This window comes from Gymnoscopelus braueri, assembly GCF_963280865.1.
Source record: "Gymnoscopelus braueri genome assembly, chromosome: 16".
Lineage (NCBI taxonomy): Eukaryota > Metazoa > Chordata > Actinopteri > Myctophiformes > Myctophidae > Gymnoscopelus > Gymnoscopelus braueri.
The window spans coordinates 27,016,221-27,036,953 of record NC_137616.1 but is presented as its reverse complement, the minus strand read 5'-3'; the positions used below and the strand labels follow the sequence as shown (position 1 = coordinate 27,036,953).

At 41.4% G+C, this 20,733-nt stretch overlaps 2 protein-coding genes across 4 annotated transcripts in view; one reads left to right on the top strand and one right to left on the bottom strand.

The window, feature by feature from the left end:
- Positions 1–883: 883 nt before the first annotated feature.
- stx11b.1 (syntaxin 11b, tandem duplicate 1) lies at positions 884–4,801 on the bottom strand. 2 transcript variants are annotated; one of them, XM_080452325.1, is made up of 2 exons: positions 4,632–4,801; positions 884–3,163 (listed from the first exon to the last, which is right to left on the bottom strand). In XM_080452325.1, the coding sequence occupies exon 2, from the start codon at positions 3,130–3,132 to the stop codon at positions 2,173–2,175; it is 960 nt and encodes a 319-aa protein (XP_080308451.1). In that variant the 5' UTR covers positions 3,133–3,163; positions 4,632–4,801; the 3' UTR covers positions 884–2,172. The 2 variants fall into 2 exon arrangements, with proteins under 2 accessions (XP_080308451.1, XP_080308452.1); XM_080452326.1 differs by having other exon boundaries at positions 884–3,076.
- Positions 4,802–11,150: 6,349 nt separating this feature from the next.
- Positions 11,151–20,733, top strand: part of mthfd1l (methylenetetrahydrofolate dehydrogenase (NADP+ dependent) 1 like) — a 61,816-nt gene continuing 52,233 nt past the window's right edge. For both annotated transcript variants that reach the window (XM_080452578.1, XM_080452577.1), the window contains exons 1-11: positions 11,151–11,661; positions 12,841–12,925; positions 14,201–14,251; positions 14,385–14,438; positions 15,582–15,706; positions 17,508–17,608; positions 17,855–17,988; positions 18,685–18,796; positions 19,296–19,363; positions 20,072–20,169; positions 20,586–20,733. The exon at positions 20,586–20,733 is cut by the window's right edge and continues 26 nt beyond it. In XM_080452578.1, the coding sequence (XP_080308704.1) occupies positions 11,438–11,661; positions 12,841–12,925; positions 14,201–14,251; positions 14,385–14,438; positions 15,582–15,706; positions 17,508–17,608; positions 17,855–17,988; positions 18,685–18,796; positions 19,296–19,363; positions 20,072–20,169; positions 20,586–20,733 (1,200 nt within the window). In that variant the 5' untranslated portion in view covers positions 11,151–11,437. The remainder of the gene's footprint in view (positions 11,662–12,840; positions 12,926–14,200; positions 14,252–14,384; positions 14,439–15,581; positions 15,707–17,507; positions 17,609–17,854; positions 17,989–18,684; positions 18,797–19,295; positions 19,364–20,071; positions 20,170–20,585) is intronic.

Genomic DNA, 20,733 nt, shown 5'->3' with positions numbered 1-20,733 from the left:
TTTAAAACAAGGAACAAGGAAGCATCACCAGAAAATGACTTTCCTCAGAGACATTTGAAAAGACTATACATGTAAATTAAGTCTATAAATATATTTTATAGCAATACTTTCATAAGAGGCTGCTTACCTCTCTGTTATTCATCTTTTACTATCCTCACAAAGTGAAGAGGAAAGAGGGGGAAATACGTTTTCTCATGCTATGTCAGCACAACAGATTCAGTGAAAGCTATTTTAAAGTGTGAGTAAAAGTAAATGTATGAGAACAACATCTAGTGAAATGTGTTCCTATAAACTGCATGACTTCAGGCCATCATGACAATAGAAATAGAAAATTAGGACTAGAATGTTAAAAATGTTAAGCCGGTAGATCAATTGCACCCAGGTGTATCTACCACACATGGTACTAGTTGAAATTAAATTCAATAGGGATAATATGAAGTTGAATAAAAATATCCTACCTCAATTGAAAGACGGCCAAAAAGTCAAATAAATATCCCCTTGTGTCTGATTCATTCAGTCCAAGGCACTTCAAAAAGCATCTTCACATCACTGTTATGCAAGTTGCTGTCTGCAGTTTTTGTGGTATCTGATGACCGCCCCTTTCCAGGTGACAACTATGAGCCTTCCCACTTACACAAGCATAAGGAAGTACAGAGTTTTAGTTTAACCAGATGAACCCTAGCGTCCTTATTCTGGGGCGATCATTCAGCGAAAACAGTAGATCTACAAGCTCAAAAGCACATTGCAACGCGACACATACTGTAGTGAGCTTGTACGTAGATCGGCTATTTTCAGCAACAAGATTTGGTAGGCCTATAGAGGGAAAAAAGTAGGGGGCCTAGGATAGACCCCTGGGGGACACCGGTCAACAAAGTATAAAATGGTTAATATCAGTTTATTTGCATACCATGTTACAATAAATTAGTAATTAGATGAAACATGTGTACTGGCTCGAAGAAGCTTGAATGGCTTTCTCCCACAGAAATTAATCAAATCAGAAACAGAATTTTTCAATTCATAGAAAAATGTATGTAGATGTGGTTGTAAAATTCAATCCAAGAGCAATTAATTGAATTATTCTTATATAGCAGCTGACACACCACAGTAAACATACATGACTGCAATAATACGATCAGATAATACCAATGAAACAATTATACAATCCCAGCAAAATATCAAGACTGATATGCCGAAACAGATGTTGCTGGCATTCCTCAAAAGGGAGGCACTTGTGATTATGAGGGATTTTGATCGTGGAAATTTGTGGAATTTGCGTTAGGGTTATATACTTTGGAAGTATGCAAGTATATTGTTACTGTCGGGCAGAAACCTTGGATCTCCATGTTTCAACTATGTTTTTTTCCCCGTAAATTAATGCCCCACTTCGTCACACTACAGTGCCACACTAAAGTAGCATAAATAGCCAGTCTAGAAGCTCAGCTTGTAGATAGTCTATTTTTGCTATTTTGGGAATTTTTAAAGTGAAAGTGTGTTCAGTGTCTGAGGGTTTTATAAATATTGAACCAATGAAATGTATTAACAAAAGTAAGTACGTTTTGGAGATACAAGGTTTCCACCCGACAGCGATAATATAAATGTAGAACCTTTCTGCAGGACAAGATTTCATCTTACACAATGTCTCTAAAACCTCGTTTTACCTTCAGTCTCATATTACCAAGTAACAATTTTCCGGTTCTGACATGCAATAACAATGACAACCTATTCATAATTCAACAGCTCACTGTACAATCCAGATGTCGTCAGATACATTTCCAATCACTGAAACGTTTATTAAAACTGATGTATACTTTACATTGCATACATTTTGTTGAATTTTACGGCTAGCTAACACCACCCAGTACTAGGAACTTTAAGCTAAAACAAATTACAAAACGGGTTACGGTACATTAAAATACAATTTGACCCAAATCTGTTTCACATCTCAGGATATATTGGACATAACATGACTTCATGATTTTTTTAGTAAAGTGCAACCAAACATCTAGTCACTTCTCAGATTTATTCACAAGAAAAAGCTATTATTGTGTCTTTTCACGATATGCTTCCAGCAAAGTTCATGATGCAGATTTGTTAAGCTATACCTCTAAAGGCTTCATTCTCTTTCCTGACAGCACTGGTATTCCCTCACCCCATGCCGTTACTCTATCAGTCTTATTTGTAACAAGGGAAGCAGCCACAAAACATCTTCTTAAAGGGGTTGTTCTTGTCATGGCGTTTGGCTGTGGTAAGTTTGACCAGAACGTCCTGTATTGCCATGTCAGTGTTCTGGACATTGGTTTGGATTGAGGTCATCATGGGGCCCTGCTCCTCCACCAGAATTGCAATGTCCAGGAAGATGTCATGGATGCTGTTAATACGGGATTCCAGATCTAATAACTCCTGGTGGCGTTTCTCTATCTGGTTCAAGGCTGAGCGAGCTGTTTTACCTTCGGTCACAATGTTCTCATTAAAGATGTTCCATTGGCCTGTCTCGATCATTTCCTCCACCTCGTCTCCAGTCACCTCCCGCCCCACTATCTCCATCTGCCTCTGTATGTGTGCCTTGCAGCCCTCTCGATGGTTCATCTCCACCTCATTGTAGTCATACATGGCGTCACGGAAACTATTGCTGAGGCAGGCATACTGCGTTCTGGCAATGCGTGTAACGGCAGCATTAGAACCATGCTCTTCTTCCAGGTTGTGGGCCGCGTTATCCATGTCCCGTAACCTTGTCAGGACGCCCTCAGCCCGTTTTTTGATATCTGCAGCGATGGCATTGGAGTCCCTCTTGATGGTGCTCATACGGGTGGTGGCAGTGAGCACGCGGGTGTTCTGCTCACGGAGTCGGTTGACATCCAGCCGAAGGAGCTGGACCTCCCGGTGGATGTCCTGGGACTGGTCAAATACCCCCTCCATGGCAGGACTGTTGTCAAACACCACCGCCTCGTGAGGCAGCTCCTCCTCCAGGTCCACGTTGCTGAAGTTGTCAGAGACGCCGGACTCTGCATATTCCATCTGTTCCACATGGCCACTGGACAGCTCCTGCAGGTGGCTCAGTCTGTCCCTCATGGCCGGGCTATAGGAGACAGAGACGGGTAGATGGTGGGGGTTAGAGATACAGGGAATTTTCATTTTCTCTCTCTGTGTCTCTCCTCTCTCTCACCTATATACACAAGAAGAAGAACATTTGAAGTCACAACTCTTTTTTTGTAACAAAAACACATTGTACAGATGTATTGTTAGTAGACAAATAAGAGCTATTAAAGGGATACTTCACTTTAGGGCCGGGGACACATTTAAAAAAAATATTAAAAATAAATGAAAAAAGTTATGGAAAATTCATGGCCCCCTCACGCATTAGACACTCTAATGCGTGAGGGGGCCATGAATTTTCCATAACTTTTTTCATTTATTTTTAATATTTTTTTTAAATGTGTCCCCGGCCCGAGAGTGAAGTATCCCTTTAACAGCCCCATCACAAATATAAACTGCTTTCAAACATGACCACAACCACTATTTAAATGACCACACATTGTGAAAAGCTGTCTCACCTGTTCTGAGATTCCCTTCCATCAGAAGTAACACACCCAGGCAGCACTGTTCACATGTCTAACTAGTTCTCAGTCCTTGCCCAACAAGTTCTTCTCACTGAGCTACAGTAGGCTACTTAGGCCAAGACTTCCTATCATTTAAATTATCTTTCAGAAGCTGATCAAATGTTTTGCACATAAGGTTAAGACAATTAATGAAGTTAAGAGAAATAGGCTAGGGACAGCAGGTAATTTTAATGGCCTATACAAAATATATCAGAACTAACTGCATAAATCACTACACCTTTTGTTGTTTCAATCTTGTTCTGACAAAAATCTAAAAGGATCGAAACATACTAATTAAAGCATAATTAGGCTACTTTTGCAGTGCAGTAGTAGGGCACCTGCCAAAATGCTAGACATAGGCCATTGTAAATTCATGCAGGCCTACCAAAGCACCATACAGCAATTGGCCAACATTAACCACTAGACTACCATTATAGTCAGTTTAATAATGAAAACCATGTCATTAGTGTACTTCATATCAGCTGTATATGTAAAGTAACTAAGTACATGTACTTAAGTACATACTTAAGTAACTCAAGTACAATTGTGAGGTATTTTTTACTTTCTTCAGTATTAACAGTTTAATACTTTTGCTTCTACTCCATTACATCTCAAGAAAATATTGTGTACTTTTTTATTCCTCTACAATTATTTGAAAACTTTAGTTACTAGCTACTTTGTAGATTTTGATTATTATTACAAAACACACTAACCACTTCAGCCATATATTTCGGATGTACAAGCTCACAATGCCGCAAAGATATGTTTTATACATTTTGAACTTGGTGGTGAAATGGTTCTCCACAACGAGTACTATTTTACGTTTGGTACTTTAAGCATATTTTGATGCCGATACTTTTGTACTTTTACTCAAGTACATTTTGAATATGGGACTTCTACTTGTAACAGAGTATAATCTACATTGCAGTAGGCCTATTAATGCTTTTACTAAAGTAAAACATGCGAGGATTTCTTAAGTTCTTCCATCACTGCCAGCAACATACAAAGTCATAGCATCAGTATCATGCACCTTACCTGTCGTGTTTTAATCTCTAGCAATATCGAAGGGTTTTCTTCCAGATCAGGCAACCCGTGGTGCCTCTGCACCATCCAGACTTCTGAGGTTTGTGATGTGCTTGACTGGATGCGAGGAGGACAAAGAAATGTTTCCAAACAACACAGCCCTGCTGTCTTTGGCGTGCAAATGGAATTTGACTTTAGTGTGTTGGCAGAGAATTGCGCCACCGTCATGCGACAATGCTTGTGTGACACAGGAATGAAGCAGGGTCAGTTTGGTCCTGCTCTGACGTTCAAAAACAAGGAGGAAACACACCTGTATGACAAGCCCAATCGCCAGGAAGGCTACCAAAAGTAGTCTGGTTTCGGACCAACTAGTATTTTGAGTGCATTTTCCTGACAAACGCACGTGTCACAGTCAGATTAATCAACCAGTGTGTGTGTGTGTGTGTGTGTGTGTGTGTGTGTGTGTGTGTGTGAGAGAGAGAGAGAGCGAGAGAGAGAGAGAGAAAGAGAGAGAGAGAGCGAGAGAGCGAGAGAGAGAGAGAAATCAAAATATCGAAATCATTAACAATCAATTTGCATTAACTAAATTTTAAAAAATCTGGATTCCTACATGAACACTCCTACAGTAGGAATGTCACAAAAACAGAGTCCACGAATGTAGGCCTACTGGTATTTTGAGTCGGTGAGTGGTCAACTACTTGGGAGAAATTTAGCCTAGTAAACCCTCCCTCCGGAAATCTCATTTCCATTTGATTCCAATCAAATGGAAATGAGATTTCCGGAGGGAGGGTTTACAGTGGAAAGCAGTGGAAATGCTGTTTAATCCCATGGGCTATTTAATAATCATTTAAATTATAGCACATAGGCTACAAAATGTATCTTAATCTAGCGTCACCAGGCTTTCCACGCGGAGGAAATACTACAAGACAGATAGCAAGTGGGCTGTTCTAGATATTCAAAAATGTTAGGGGCCGTCAATAAATTACAGATTGCAATTTTAAAAAAGAGTGCAATATCTCTTAGACAAAAGCACCTGGACAGACTTAAAGGATCTACACCATGAATTTAAAACAAATATTTGATATTTAATATCATATGGTGTATGTCCCTCAAACCTTTTTCAAAAGGTTTGAGCCTAAATCATCACTCAGATATACTCATCCCAAGTCAATTGTCTCTGGCTTATACAGCACTTTCAGCTGCAATACCAAAACGTCCTCTTGGGCAGGGGGGGGGCTACTGAGCAATTCTGTTAATAAAACATTCTGTTAATAAAAAAATATATTTAAAAAAAAAAAAAAAAAGGAAAAATTCTGCATAAAAAGAAGCATCTAAGAAAAATACAAAATCGAAAAAAAAACACTTTGAACATTTTTGAACAATTCCACCAAGTGTTTGAGGTGCCTGTTTCACCCACTTCCGGGGGGCGGAGCCAAAATCCGAGCCCGAAGTATTTGTTCGTAGACCCCCACTTAGCGGGGGTAGAAAAAGTTTCGGAGCGATTCGGGCACTTTTCATTTAACATTGGGTTTGCCATCAAAAATGTTTGTGACATCATAAACATTGCCATTCTGAGATCGCCTGTTCAGACACGCCCATTCTGGAAATCCATGAAATGAGAAGGAATGACTGAATAAAAAAAAAAACATTTTTTGGGGTACAAGAGACACTGGGGACCCCATAAAATACAAAAAAACAAGAAAAAAGTGATTTTCATGGTGTAGACCCTTTAAATACATCATAGCCTAATGTCCGTCACCCATGCCTATGATGCACACCCTTTATTTTGAAAAGAATCCCTCAAAAACGACTTTTCATGAATTTCTGAAATCTAAGAAATTCGGAAACTTTTAGGTCACATGACCTTGACAACAAAATGCACCTGGACAGACTTAAATACATCATATTGTCCATCACCCATGCCTATATGATGCACACCCTTTATTTTGCCCATTTAAAAAATAAACTTTTGTTCATGAATGTCTGAAATGTAAGAAATTCAATAACTATTTGGTCACATGACTTTGACAACCACATTTTTGTTCATATTGTCTGTCAGCCATACCTACACGATGCACAACCACCTTTATTTTGCCCATTGTTCTTAAAACATTTTTTTTAAAGAATTTATAAAATCTAAGAAATTCAATAACATTTAGGTCAAATGACTTAGACAGCCAAATCTTTGTTCATATTGTCCTTCATCCATGCCTACACGATGCACACCCTTTATTTGTCCCATTTTTAAAAGAAATTATGGTTACGTAGGTAACCAGGGTTATGTGAGCGATTGGATCACTCCAATATGATAGAGCGGAAGTAGCCTGGTAAACCCTCCCTCCGGAAATCTCATTTGTATTTGATTTTAGTAGTGAGTCTGGCATGCAAGCCTGTTTGCCTTTTTTTCTGTGGCCGGGATTAGTACCGTTGACTGACAACCTCTTCAGCCAATCAGCAGTTTGTTCCCCTTTAGCCAATCAGCATTTCATTACACCACCACCAGAGAAAGTGACGCAAGGGGACTTTTGAAAGGGCCATGCCGAAAATAGGTTGCTTTATTCGGATACATGCGTGTCAGTGTCACTGCCCGCCACTGCCGGTTCTCTGAATTTTTATTTTCAAATAGGCTCTGTCATGATTAATTGACCACATATATGAAGTTAAACAACTAAATTCTATCCGAACGATATCTTAAAAGTAAATTCCGTGCCTCAAAAAAGAAGTTTGAGAGCGTTTTGAAGTTTTAAAACCAAAACCAAAACAGCGGACAGAATTTCAAAGGCGGCCCATTTTTGTCGGCTGCACTGGGCTCCATTCGGGTTCACTCGGGTTCCACCTGATTGGCCAACCTCTGCTGTCAATCACAGAACAATGAGCGAGGACGCTGATAGGCGAAACGCCCAGATAAGCCCTCAGGCCAGACCCAATTCCTGAAATAAAATTTCTGGAAGGGGGGGGGGTTTACCAGGCTAGAGCGGAAGCACCGAGGTAGATTAACAGATGAATCCCCGTGTACGGGGTGTGCCACGCCCGGGGGTGTCGCCCTTTGCAACTGCCTCAAATCCGTGCGTGGCCCACCTTTCAATCATTGTGTCCTTCTCGAGGCGACCAGCAGCTGGCAGCCTTTGTAATCTTTGTTGAGGTGTAAACTTAAGGGTTGTTTTTAATCGATGCATGTGCGTGCACGTGCTCCTGCTCAAAAGACTGGTGGGACGGCGTGTTCCCACGTGCAATGACCAATGCAACACTGCTAGCACCTGCCTGCAATCAGGGATTGGAGGCAAGTGCTCCAAGTGCGGACGGAATTAAGGAACACCATGGTAATAACAACTTAATGAACGCTGCCCTGCCTGGGGATAATTAGTCATTAGAGCTGTCTGAGTATTCAAAATAGGCCTAGAACCAAAGGAGGCTATGAATAAAGAACAGCCTATTACCACTATCTCTAAAAACATTGCATATAGGCCTAAAACACTGTTCTCAAGTAGGCTACAAAGAACACATCACGAAAATAAGAAAATAAGGAAAAAGCAGTAGGCTATCATTGCCTTGCACCGTCCTGCATTTTCTTTATAATGATAATGGAAACATAAGACCTGGGCTTTTTGCGTCATCCTTTTAGCATAGTTTTATACAGTATAGTACTGCTGTGCTGTTTCAAACTAATAAAGTATTATAATTTCAATCAATTCCATTTCCCAAGCAGCCACTCTAACTCCTGAGCCACTGCTTTGGCGGTCTCTGTGTTGCAATTTCCCTCTTCATTTTGGCTGTTGCAGGCCTATAGCCTGACATGACGGTTCCAAAGAGTTAAAAATAAGGATGGTTCACATCATGTCTCATGAACTGAAAGGGCCACCCGATATCCATGTCGAATCGATATCCATGTGACCAATTCTGGATTGGGACAGTAGCAGTGGCGGATCCAGTGTAGGCACAGTAAGGCTGAAGCATATATTATAACTCTATGGGCTCAAGCCATACCTCAGTTAAGCTATGCCTTCCCTCAGCCAGGCAGCTTTTTGTGTATTTACTATGAATATCGCCCCCTATACTCAAGGCTGACAGACAGCTTAATACACATGTCCTGCATGCCTGGAGGATGTTGAGTGTGAAATATGTCTCCCCATTCACAGAACCGGTTTTCTACACAATATAAAGCACACAATATAAACACCACACACACAAGGTTCCGGCCTCATTCTCTTGATTCATTTTTGATTCTTGAGACACAGCTATGGCACCGGCAGAGGGCACTGTGGAACTATGCTCTTTCTAGGCAGGCAGATAGAGGGACAGCGAGTGCATTTTCCGGCAGCGGCTGCTGCCGCGGAGCTGCCGGCGGCGCCAGCTTTGGGAGTGTGCTGCGTTTGTGTAACGCAGTCCCCACCAATATTATTTACGATTCTGTGCCTATCGGTACATAACTCGGACGGCGCTTAGTCGAATAGCAGACCATCGGCTGATTCGGCGCGCCTCCGTCATGGTCCAAAACTATACTTTATCGGCGGAAAAAAGAAGTTGACTGCCGCTCCTCCACCGGCAGTTCCGCGGCAGCCACCGGCAGTTCCGCGGCAGTTCCGCTGCTCCGCCGGCAGCTGCCGCTCCACCGCCGGCAGTCACTGCCGGCAGCTGCCGCTCCTCCACCGGCAGTTCCGCGGCAGTTCCGCGGAAGCTTCTGCTGCCGCAAAATGCACTCGCTCCTTCTGGGCAGATAACTGAGTTAAACTGCCGTTTTAAAGAAGACACATATGGAATTATGACAGCGTCGGACTCTCTCCTGCCTGGATCTGTCACTTTTGGCATGAAATAACTTTTAAAGGGACCATGCAATTTGTATGGGATTACTATCACTGACACTGGTATACAGCCTCTTGGTTCATTGAGAACATCACGCGGAGAATGACTGAGGAGAAACCAAAACTCCCCACAATAATAGAAGTGCTTGCTTGACAATTGTTCTATGGGCGTTTTTTTACAAAATGTTAACCGTCTGTTGAGGGCCATCATAACCCTCTCGCTAACATCCTGCAATGTTGAGAGACTGTTCTCTGCGACAAATTGAGTCCAGTCATGCTTAAGAACAATTTGACACTTTTGACGTTTGAAAGAGAACTAATGGACAGATCAGATTATGACATTATCAGGGTTTTCAACTCAAAGCCCAGACAACTCTGCTTTGTATAGCATTTTTTTTTGCCTATTGCCAGCTGTTGCCAAAAAGTTGTTGTTAGTCATGGTTAATCATTTACCAATCATCTACCAACTATTGTAGCCTATCTAAGCTAAAACATAAATATGTAGGTCACGTCTACATATTTCGGTAATTTAATTTCTGGTTGTTTGAAGAGGCTATTCAACTCTCTCCAGATGTCTATCAATCTGTGGCGCCTACCACATATTTGCCAGGCCTTACTCATAAAGACATCCTGTGTCCGCACCTGGACAGTTAGTCTAGTGATTTAGATAATTAGAGTAGCCTACCACACAGGTCACAAAATAAAAGCACCGTTTTTATATTAAAGCACCATTAACTCAATCGTCTCCATGCCCACTAGCGTCAACAGGCTTTCCACAAGCCTGGTCTATAACCATAGACAGTAAAAAGGATGGACAAAGTTACGCCCATAGACTCTACAGACCAAAATGAAGCCTATTTTTCATCAATCATTCAAGAAAAATGTACAAGGAAATGGATACTATTGGTTGGGACCAGAGAGGGGGTGGGGTGGGGCTAACATGCCACGCCCCTCCTACAGTATACCCTACTTTATCATCAATTTTAAAACAAATGGGACCATAATTTACCAAAACGCATATCATGGTGATTGAAGAAGACTTTAAACTAGCGACTGGAAGCATATAGTATTTATGACAATGTTTATTAAGGTAATAAAATCAAGCGTAAAGTTTGGCAAAAACCCATCCGCTTGAATGGAGCCCAATTCTTTCTGACACCAGCAGGGGTCAAACAGCGAGACTACAGGCCTTTCAAATGAACTGTCACTTCCTATACAGCCTCAAATTACAGCTCAGAAGCTGGACCCTTGGTTTATAACCTGTGCGATCTGGTCTAGATCCCGCGCCTACTATATCTGGTCATTTTCAAACACACATACATGCAAGCACCATTTCGTATCCGCTCTAGACCCCCAGACGGATAAGTATGAATACTTTATTAGAAGTTTGCAGAAAAAAGCACATGAAAGTACAGTTCAATACAAGTTCAGCTAATAGGAATTAAAAAACGCAAGAAAGTCATTGGCTTGTTTCCATTGGGGTCCTTTGTACTCAATTCATAGTGACATTAAATGACCAATCTGGGAACCCATAGCCAACTGAAAAGGAAAAACAGCGACCTCTGCTGTTTGTAACTATCTCAGAGCAGAATCTGTTCTTGAGAGATTATTAAATGACAGACAGACACAACTATGCAGAACATCATATAAACAGTTTTAAAAAAGAAAGAAAAAAATATGTACAGTAAACAGCTCGAGGGGGGGGGGGGGGCTATAGGTCATGACTTTTACTTTTAGGTTATGACTTTTAAGTAATCTGCAAAGCGAATTGACTACTAACTATAGCATACCCTCGCCTCCCTGCTGGATGATGGCAAATGCACGCGCGTGCGCGTAACCGCGAACAGAGCGCCTTCCTTCTCGTTCTCACCACCCGGGTCTCTGCTCTCAGTGGTCTGTCTCTCCATCAGGACCCTCACCCTGCCTGCAACACTATCAGACTACTCAGTCAGTTGCTCCTGGCCAAATCCCCAAAAAAACCACACACACTACACTACACTATTCCCTTTAAATCCGAGAATGGTGATGAGGTTCTCTGTGCTTCGTGGTGCTTGTCGCAGTCTTCAGACGTCTAGATCACATCATGCAGGGACGACTCGGGTCTTCGGCTTCGGGAAGAGATGCCTGCCAGCGCCGGGTAGACCTACTGGTCTCCGGGCAGCAGCCACCACCACCAGCGGTAGTACCCGCTCCAACACAGCCCTCAAGCTGGGGAAACAGTCACAAAGGGATGTTGCTGTGAGGTAAGATAATGATATTCTGGTTTTTGCGTGACGTGAAACCTCTTGTGTGGCAAACACATTTCCTGGTACAAGAAGTGTTTTTCTTCTGCTTTTATGAGACAATAGAATGTCGAAAGCAACGCTTGAATCACAAGAGACCTGTCTGTTGTCAAAATGTGAGCTTGGTGTTACTTTTTCGATGCCCCACGTGTCCCCGACTCCCTGTTGTCTTTTTCACAGGGACTCCTGCCAGCTGATGTAACTTTGCTCCGTTCTTTCTTACCCCGACTGCGTTAAACATGGCATTTGTAACGAAACAGGCTAACAACACCGTGGCATGGTTGACTAAATTGCAAGATGTTAATGTAGTTGGCTAAACAGAGACGTTCTGTTAAATGATGCAACATCAAGTGGTGGGCAGTGGGCCAATGTTTACATGAGTAACCGATGGCCATTAATGATGACCATAGCTCCTCCCAGATGTGGAGGAAGTACTCCCATTTTGTAATACTTAAGTAAAAGTAGCGGTACCACAATGTAGAAATACCCTGTTACAAGTAAAAGTACCAGTATTCAAAATGTACGTGAGTAAAAGTTCAAAATTATTGGCATCAAAATATACTTAAATACTAAAAGTAAAAGTACTCATTATGCACAGTGTCCCATTTCACAAGTTTCCAAATGTACGAAATCCTTTGAAAATAGCAGATCTACAAGATAGATGGCTATTTTTGCCTCTGAGATGTAATGGAGTAGAAGTAAAAGTATTGAATACTGGAAATACTCCAGTAAAGTCAAAAATACCTCACAATCTTACTTAAGTACAGTACTTGAGTACATGTACTTAGTTACTTTCCACCACTGGCTCCTCCCCATTCCCAAGTCAGAGGCACAGCAACGTGGCAACAACCCAAAACGACAAAATTCGGTTTATTAAAGCATAATAATAGGGTCATAGGGTCCTATCGGCCATGTATTATTCATCTGTCACACTTGCTCACACTTAAATTGTGGAGATTGTATTCTGTGTTTTATTTTTTCATCCATGTATTATTCATCTGTCACACTTGCTCACACTTAAATTGTGGAGATTGTATTCTGTGTATTATTTTTTTCAACAACTTACAACACATGCCTGACTCCGTGCTATGCCTATGCAGTATTTGTGTGAAATACTTAAACATTTTACTTTCATTGTAGGGATGTAATTCAGAGCACCAAGGAGGAGATGGTGGCTTTACAGCGACAAAACCCAGCATTCCAGCCTGTGCTGGCTATCATACAGGTATCTGAAGGTTTTATTATTGTTATTGGTGTGAATTTAGTTTTATGTTTATTTCACCAGGGACCATGTAGAAATCCTGAACACAGTAGAGAAAAGATGATTTGTACCAGATCTAACTAATAGCTCATTTCCAACTGCAGTCTTAGGGCTAGTACAGACTTGATTATAATTACTGGGAAATTGCCTTGGTGGAATTGTACAATGCAAAATAGGCAATGTAAGACAGACTATAGATAATACATAATCCTAAAATCTTTCAACATAAAATATCAGTGTGAAAATCCATACAATATTCAATGTAGCTGTGTCATTGGAACTTTGAGTGTGCAGTGTTTTTAACTTATTTTTGATTGAGCTGTGACTCACCAATACTGGTGTGCGTTTTCTCTCTGCTTTGCATCAGTGCAGCAGACGACTATAACCTGATGTCTGTCACCCATTAAATGAACCCATAAATTACCTTTGACCTGGGAGGGTTATCTTATCTGTGACCAGGGCAGGAATTTCATGAAGGCCATGGCCACCATGGCCCCTCAATTTGGCTTTCTGACCCTCAAAAAATGATATGTCCTGAGGCCACAGTGAACTTGATGCCCCGCTCATACTGCTCCAGCTGATTTAGCAGTTTTCTCCTCTGCCTCTTTCCTGTCATTACAGTTTTTTGTGTCTTTTGTTGAGATTCTGAATTCTTAACGAGTTAAAGTGACTCTGATTAGTTCAGGGCTGTGGGTGTATGAACTTTTGACTCTCGAGTCAAAAAGTATTGGTAGTTTGTAATGACCAATACATTATTTATTTCCCTGATATTTAATTGTAAAAAAAAACAAAAAAAAACGTTAAAGCGCTATATTCAGATTGTAATCATTGCTATAGATAGAGTGTTTGTACAGTAACACGTAACAGGGCTCTCTCATTTCTTTGTGTCACACCAATTTCACTTGCTTATCCTATATTCTTTATTAAAATTGGTATCCCAACCTCAAAATGTATTTTCTGTTTGCTAAAGAACTGGAGAGACCGGGAGACCCCATGTTACTGAACAAACAAGCTATAATTACTATCAGAATATAGAGCTAATTTATTTTACATTTATTTTAACAAAAGAAAATCACATACAATATTATGTATATTAAAAATGTAATTATTTCTGTGGACTTAACAGTATAATCATTGCTTTATTTGATGGCCTTCCTGCCCTGGCACTGGACGTGTGTGTGTATACTGTATGTGTGTGTGACGTGTGTGTATTTTTGATTAAATGTTTTTGCCCCAAAGGCAGGCGAGGATAATGGCTGGCTGGAGATCAACAAGAAAATGGCAGGAAAGGTAAATATTTTACCTAATATATCACTAATAGTTACATTATTTTCCTCTACTAACATGTAGCTTATATACGGCCTAATTTACTGTAGGTGGATGTTAAAAAAAAAATCCTATATCCATATCTTTCTCTCCACAGATTGGCCTGAATGTCACTCAGATCTGCCTTCCAAAAGATTGCACCGAGGGTGAAGTAAGTGAGAGTCACTCTTACCTCATGACTCATGTCTGTATTCCTGTACAGGCGGGTCCGCTCAATTGTACACTGTCATGTTTTCACATGCCCATGATAGAAGAATGGCATGGCTAATCAGCCTCTACTCCAAATGGTCATTTACCCATTATTTTATGATATTCCCCCTGTGAAGGATTGGTCTCTCTTTTTATGTATTTCTTTTTATATTTCTAACCACTAGTTTTCCTCTACTGTGCTGTGTCTAACATTACGTAACCCCTGTAGCATGGGGAAGGGAAAACCTTTCCCCAGCTGGAGGGGGGACCCCTGATCCTACGTGTGTATGTACTAGGGATCTCCTAGCTCAGGGCTTACGGAGGTATGGAATTCCTCAGATGACTGTGAGGTTGATTTATTACAAGCGTGGCCTCACAAGACCTCTGCTGCTCTACCTTTCTTCTCTCTCCGTCTCTCTGTCTCTCTGTCTCTCTGTCTGTCTGTCTGTCTGTCTGTCTGTCTGTCTGTCTGTCTGTCTCTCTGTCTCTCTCTCTCTGTCTCTCTCTCTGCCTTCCTCTGTTTCTGTCTGTCTGTCAGTCTCTCTCACACCTCTTTCTCTTGGGGCCATGCAAGTTCACCATCTTAGAGCAGTTGAGTCCAAGCAGCATTGAAGTAGAAGGTGCACAATATAACTATAACTAGCAGATCTACAGCGGTTGGAGACAGACTTGTTCTTCTGTTGAGAAATTTAGACCATGTGTTTGGGTAGTGGTTGACAAGCGGTATTGCCTGAAACTCTGTAGAGCTGTAGCTCCCCTGCCCAAGCGGGCGCCTCGTCTTAGCTCACTGGTAGTAGTTTTAACTCCCGCGCAGGAGACCTGGATTCGAATCCCGGGAACGACATGAGTGTAATGGATTGCAGAGCTTTAATAATAAGATAGAAGCCTTGCCTTACATTACATTACGGTCATTTAGCAGACACTTTTATCCAAAGCGACTTACAATAGTGCATTCAACATGGGTAGGCAAGAAAACTACCTTCTATCAATTATTTTAGAGTCACAATATATTACATATTTTATGTAACTGTGTGCGTGTGCGTGTGCATGTGTGTGTGTGTGTGTGTGTGTGTGTGTGTGCGTGCGTGTGCGTGTGTGTGCATAGATTTTAGAAGAGGTGTTGAAGCTGAATGAGGACTCAAGGGTGCATGGTATCTACCTCTACCTCCCCCCTGCTTCCTACACCAGCCGTGTGCTCAACGCACTCAAACCTGAGAAGGACGTCGATGGGTAAGGGGCTTTATTGGACAGAGAGGTGGAAACACATTGTGTGGATTGGTGACTTATGGTTTAGAGATGGACCAGAAGGAGGGTTTCATCAGAAGCACTTTCAGTGGGAGGATTGCATTAGCTCTTACTTGACCGAAGATGACTTACAGTATGTGGATGCCCATCAAGAAGCCACGATTCATTATGTCTAAGAATGGTCCCCTTTAGTTTGGACATGCACAGGGTGGTTCCTTTTTTCCCAAAGCAGCCACCCAGCAAACAGTTCTGTGGTGTGCGTTTCTGCTGCCTGCCTGGCAGAGTTAAATGCATTTACTTGCGTGCCGTGTCAAATTTGGCCCAAATCAGAATCGTCCTGCACATAATTAATTAAAACAGTGAGTACATTTACCAAATGTCCTCTCCAAAGACACGTGAGTGAGGAAATTGGTGAGGGACCCTGCATAATCAGTATGAGTTGAACAAATTGGATTGATTGTGTTAAAATTTCCACAACACAGCTAGGCCAGATTGTGTCACCCATATCACCCCATTTACATTTTGGACATTTAGCTGACACTCTTCCAGTGTTAGCAAATGCAACAATACATGTTAACATGTACTGTATGCACATGTATGCACTACACATACAATCCACACATACATCCGCTACTGTATGTGCAAGTATCCTCTAATCTAGAGAGTTGAATGCGTTTATTCTATCTATGTTTAAAAAAACATGAAGTACAATCATTAACTCTTTGACTGCGGACGACGCGATAACGCGTCAAGTGCTACTTTGTCCAGTTGGCCGTCGACGCGTTCGACGCGCTGGACGCGCGTTCATTGTTTAATCTCTGATTGCGCTATGCTGCTTAATATTCAATGTTATTCTCGAGTTCCACTTACTTCACGGACATCTGCATCCGGTTTCATGACCTGGATTCCGTTTCCGGTTTTTGATTTTTTTCCCCAGTCATTTTCGTCCAAAATAGGTAAATAAACGTTTTTTCACACGGTATAACGGACAAACGGACAGATTCTCTTCTGTAATCTGGGTGACGATCAGTCATCGCCGTCGTGTATCACATCGTAATTTTGGCCGATCAAAACAATCTGGGACGACGTCACATCCGTTTTCATGTTTTTCCCTGTCTAATCTATCAAGAAGGGTGAGAGAGACCCAACGACCTGATCTAGCTGTCATGTGCTGCGCTCTAGTGGCGGATTTGTGCTGGGTCTTTAAATTATGTGTCCTTAAATTATTTTCATGAGAAAAATTCAAAATATAAAAATAAAAAAACACGAAAATTGCTGGCACTGGGGGAGTACTTTATGAAAATACTCTGGCAGTCAAAGAGTTAATACAGGAGCATAATATATTATTGTTATTGTATTACTGTATGTCTATATATAAAGTTATAATTGTGTGTCTGTGGTGGGCAGGTTTATGCCCAAATATTGACATGACTGAAATCACAGCACTAGTGGATTATTCCCAAATATGGACATGACTGGTGTCACAGCACTGATATTGCACAAATTAACGTTGTTATGCAACGGTTGACATCTCCGTTGCATAACAATCAGCGAGAGGGAGACAGAGAGCGAGCGAGAGAGAGAGAGAGAGGAAGATAGGTAGAGTGAGAGCCTATTTTGAGTGAGAGCCAATGCTGGGTACTGAAACCTGAACACGCTCGTAGTGCGATGTCAGCACAATAACCCCAGCAATGCCGGCCAAGCTGATAATATACAAAAAGGACTGGAGTATTATGTATACAAACATTGAATTATTTATGTTTGTATGTTTTGCATTTTGCAATAGGATAACCGATCTGAACATGGGCCGTCTGATACGAGGGGATGTGAGTGAGGGCTTTGTGCCACCTTCAGCCAGTGCTGTCATTGAGCTGCTTGAGAGACACGGTGAGTTTTGGGGGGGGGTCAACGGTTGTGGTTCAGAGGTCAAAGTGCCCATGGACTCAGCAGATTTATTCTGAGTACTCCAGCAACCCCTGCAGACTCTGTGGCGTGCAATCTGTTGATCTCCTTCAGCTGAAATATGATCTTGGGGGTAAAATGCATTGTTCAAAACAAAAAAGTATTACTCATGTGTTCAAGCCACAAAATAAGTAAATTATCTTGTAATGGTGAATTAATTTCTTTTCACAGATGCTTCTCTGGAGGGGAAGATTGTGTTGCTTATCGGCAGTGAAGGACCCCAAGGGCTGGCAATGCAATGCCTGGTACAGAGAAGTGGAATGGTACCTCTCAACTGTGGAAACTCTGAGAATCTACAGAAACAGGTGTTTGTGTGTTGCATGCAGTTTTAATACTGACCACATAGTGGCAGTCCTTCTCTTTTTTTTAGATGCAACAGATGGACCATGAACAAACTACACACAGGATCTTTATTAACAAGTGTGTTAACAGTACAGGTAGTACCGTCAAAGGTTATGCTAAAAGGTTTACACAAAAAGACCCATTATGGTCCATTGTACTCAATTCATCAGTAATACAATACATAAAATACATACAATACAATAAAAATACAGTACATATTGGAATAAAACTCAGTATCATAAGGTTTATTTATAGAGAAAGGAGATGTTGGGGCGGGGGGCAGAGGATTCTACAATCAAGGTCGTATTTTTATTTTAAGGTCAGACATTCTTTTAGGTTAGTTTTGAGTTTGGGTAGGGAGTCGAGAACCTTAATGTATTTTGGTAGGTCATTCCACATTTTGGTGTCAGCAGCATAGTATAATGCTTTTTCCCCATGTTTGAGCCGAACTATCAAAAACGCAAGCCGAACCTGCACAAAAACGAATTTAAACCCAACCTGTGATGTGACAATGAAGAAGATTCTAATCTTCTGTTATACAGCAGCTCTTAAACGTTTGTCTGTATTCTATCCTTGTCTGTCATATCTGTCTCTTCTGTTGTCTTCCTCTCTTCACGCTTTATTTAAAATCATATTCCACTTCCTCACTCATTTTGTAGGTGATGCAGGCAGATGCTGTGGTCCTGCTAGGGGAGAGACACATGGATGTGCCTCCCACCTGGCTGAGACCAGGAGCTGCTGTCATCCACTGTAACCCTGACCTAATGGGAGGTATAGTAGACACAGCTGTTACAGCACGGCTTCCCAGACCTTTTAGCTCGAGACCCAAAAGAGACATTTTGTCTCCCCTGGACTCAAACTTACAAAAATACATCATGAATTAGCCTAACCACTTAAGCCCTATTTAATTGTGAAAATAGCCAACCTACAAGCTCACAACACATCACAATGCGACACATTGTGAGCTTGTGGATCTGCTATCTTTTACTATTTCTTCATTTAAAAAAAAGTTTATGGAATTTAATTTCTTTACATTTTGTTTTTGTTGTTTAAAAAAAAAATTGAACACTTTGAAAATCTTAAAAAGAAATGTAAAACATAGGGATATTTACTCAGGAGTCAGGACTCATATAAATGGGTCTGTGATCCAAAAATATAGTATAGTGCTTGTTTGGGAAGCACTGTGTTACATCCATGAACTGGGAAGCGGTGCCTTTTAATGAATGGGTGGGTTAAATGTGACACATTAACAGTCAGTATTCTGTCCTAGATGAACATGCTGTTGAGATGTTCTCCAACTCTGGCACGGCCCACCTCTCTGCAGCATACAGAATGCAGGTGTGTCTCTTGGCCTGTTACTTGTTTTCTTACCGTCTTGTGTCAACTTGGCTGACTGCTTTCTGAACTTTATGTCTAAATAAGTAACTTTTGCACTCCTGGAAAGAAATTTGTAGTCTCTGTTTGAGTTCTGCACATCTTTGCAATGCAATGTTTCGGTCAGAGACCTTGAGGCATACATGGCAGGAAATTATGAAGAGTCATATATAATATATATATATATTTTAATTCATATACTGTAGCATGGTAATCAGATGCATTACAAGAAAACACATGCCAGTGTGAGAATACAGGTGTCAATTAGAAATATTTACACCCACACCTCTCAGAATATACTTGCATATCCATAAAACATTACCATGTCATACTGCTAATTAGAGTGCAGTATTTAGATAGGCAAACAAAATGTCAATGTTACCACCCCGAGACGGCACCTTAACCTGCTCAACACCACAGAAACATAATGAGGCAATCACGTTTGAAATCATTAAAGTTGTGTGCGACCCGGAAAGTCATGCTCATTACGGCCAATGCTACTTTTGTGTTCACTTACTGTATGCATTGTTTTTAGTTGTTTGTAGTTTTTCCCTACGACAGTAAAATCCTCAGTGTTAATTTAACTCTGAAGAGTGTACAGATGGACCATTGTCTAAATGGCCCATGTCTCTTTCTGTCTTCTCCTGTCTGTTCTCCCTGCCTCTTTACCAGAACGTTGTGCGTAGCAGCTGCCGGTGGCTCCAGAAGCAGCAGTACAGAGCATGGAGGCTGCGGAGCCTAAAGCTGCAGCCCCTCTCCCCTGTACCAAGGTACAGTATGTGTAATGGACTACCCCTGCCTGAAGCTCATATGCCTAATGTCTCCCCTGTACCATTTTACAGACTAACCTGCACAGTATGTGCATGTGCTCATAGTTGTCAATGATGTATATTTCAAAACAAATAATACCGCGTCAGTGTCATTCATTATGTTTAGTATTACTTATACTAGTTAGTATTAATTAGTATTAACTGTTCTGTACCGTTGCCCGGTGGCATACAAGCTACGATCTTATGCAGAATGTTTTGGCTTACGTCTCTCAATGAAAGGCACTGAGTACATTGGTGTGTCAAACTAGGGGGTGTCAAATTGTTAACTTTCTTTCGTGACATATTCAAATGTATACGTACATCCATATTACTATATCCCATTGAACTGTCATGTTGTCTTGTCTTTGTTCCTGCAGTGACATAGCGATTTCCAGAGCCCAGGTCCCTAAGCCAGTGGACCAGCTGGCTGAGGAGATCGGCCTGCTGCCTGAGGAGTTGGAGGCGTATGGTAGGAACAAGGCCAAGGTCCGACTCTCCCTGTTAGACCGCCTTGAGGACCAGCCC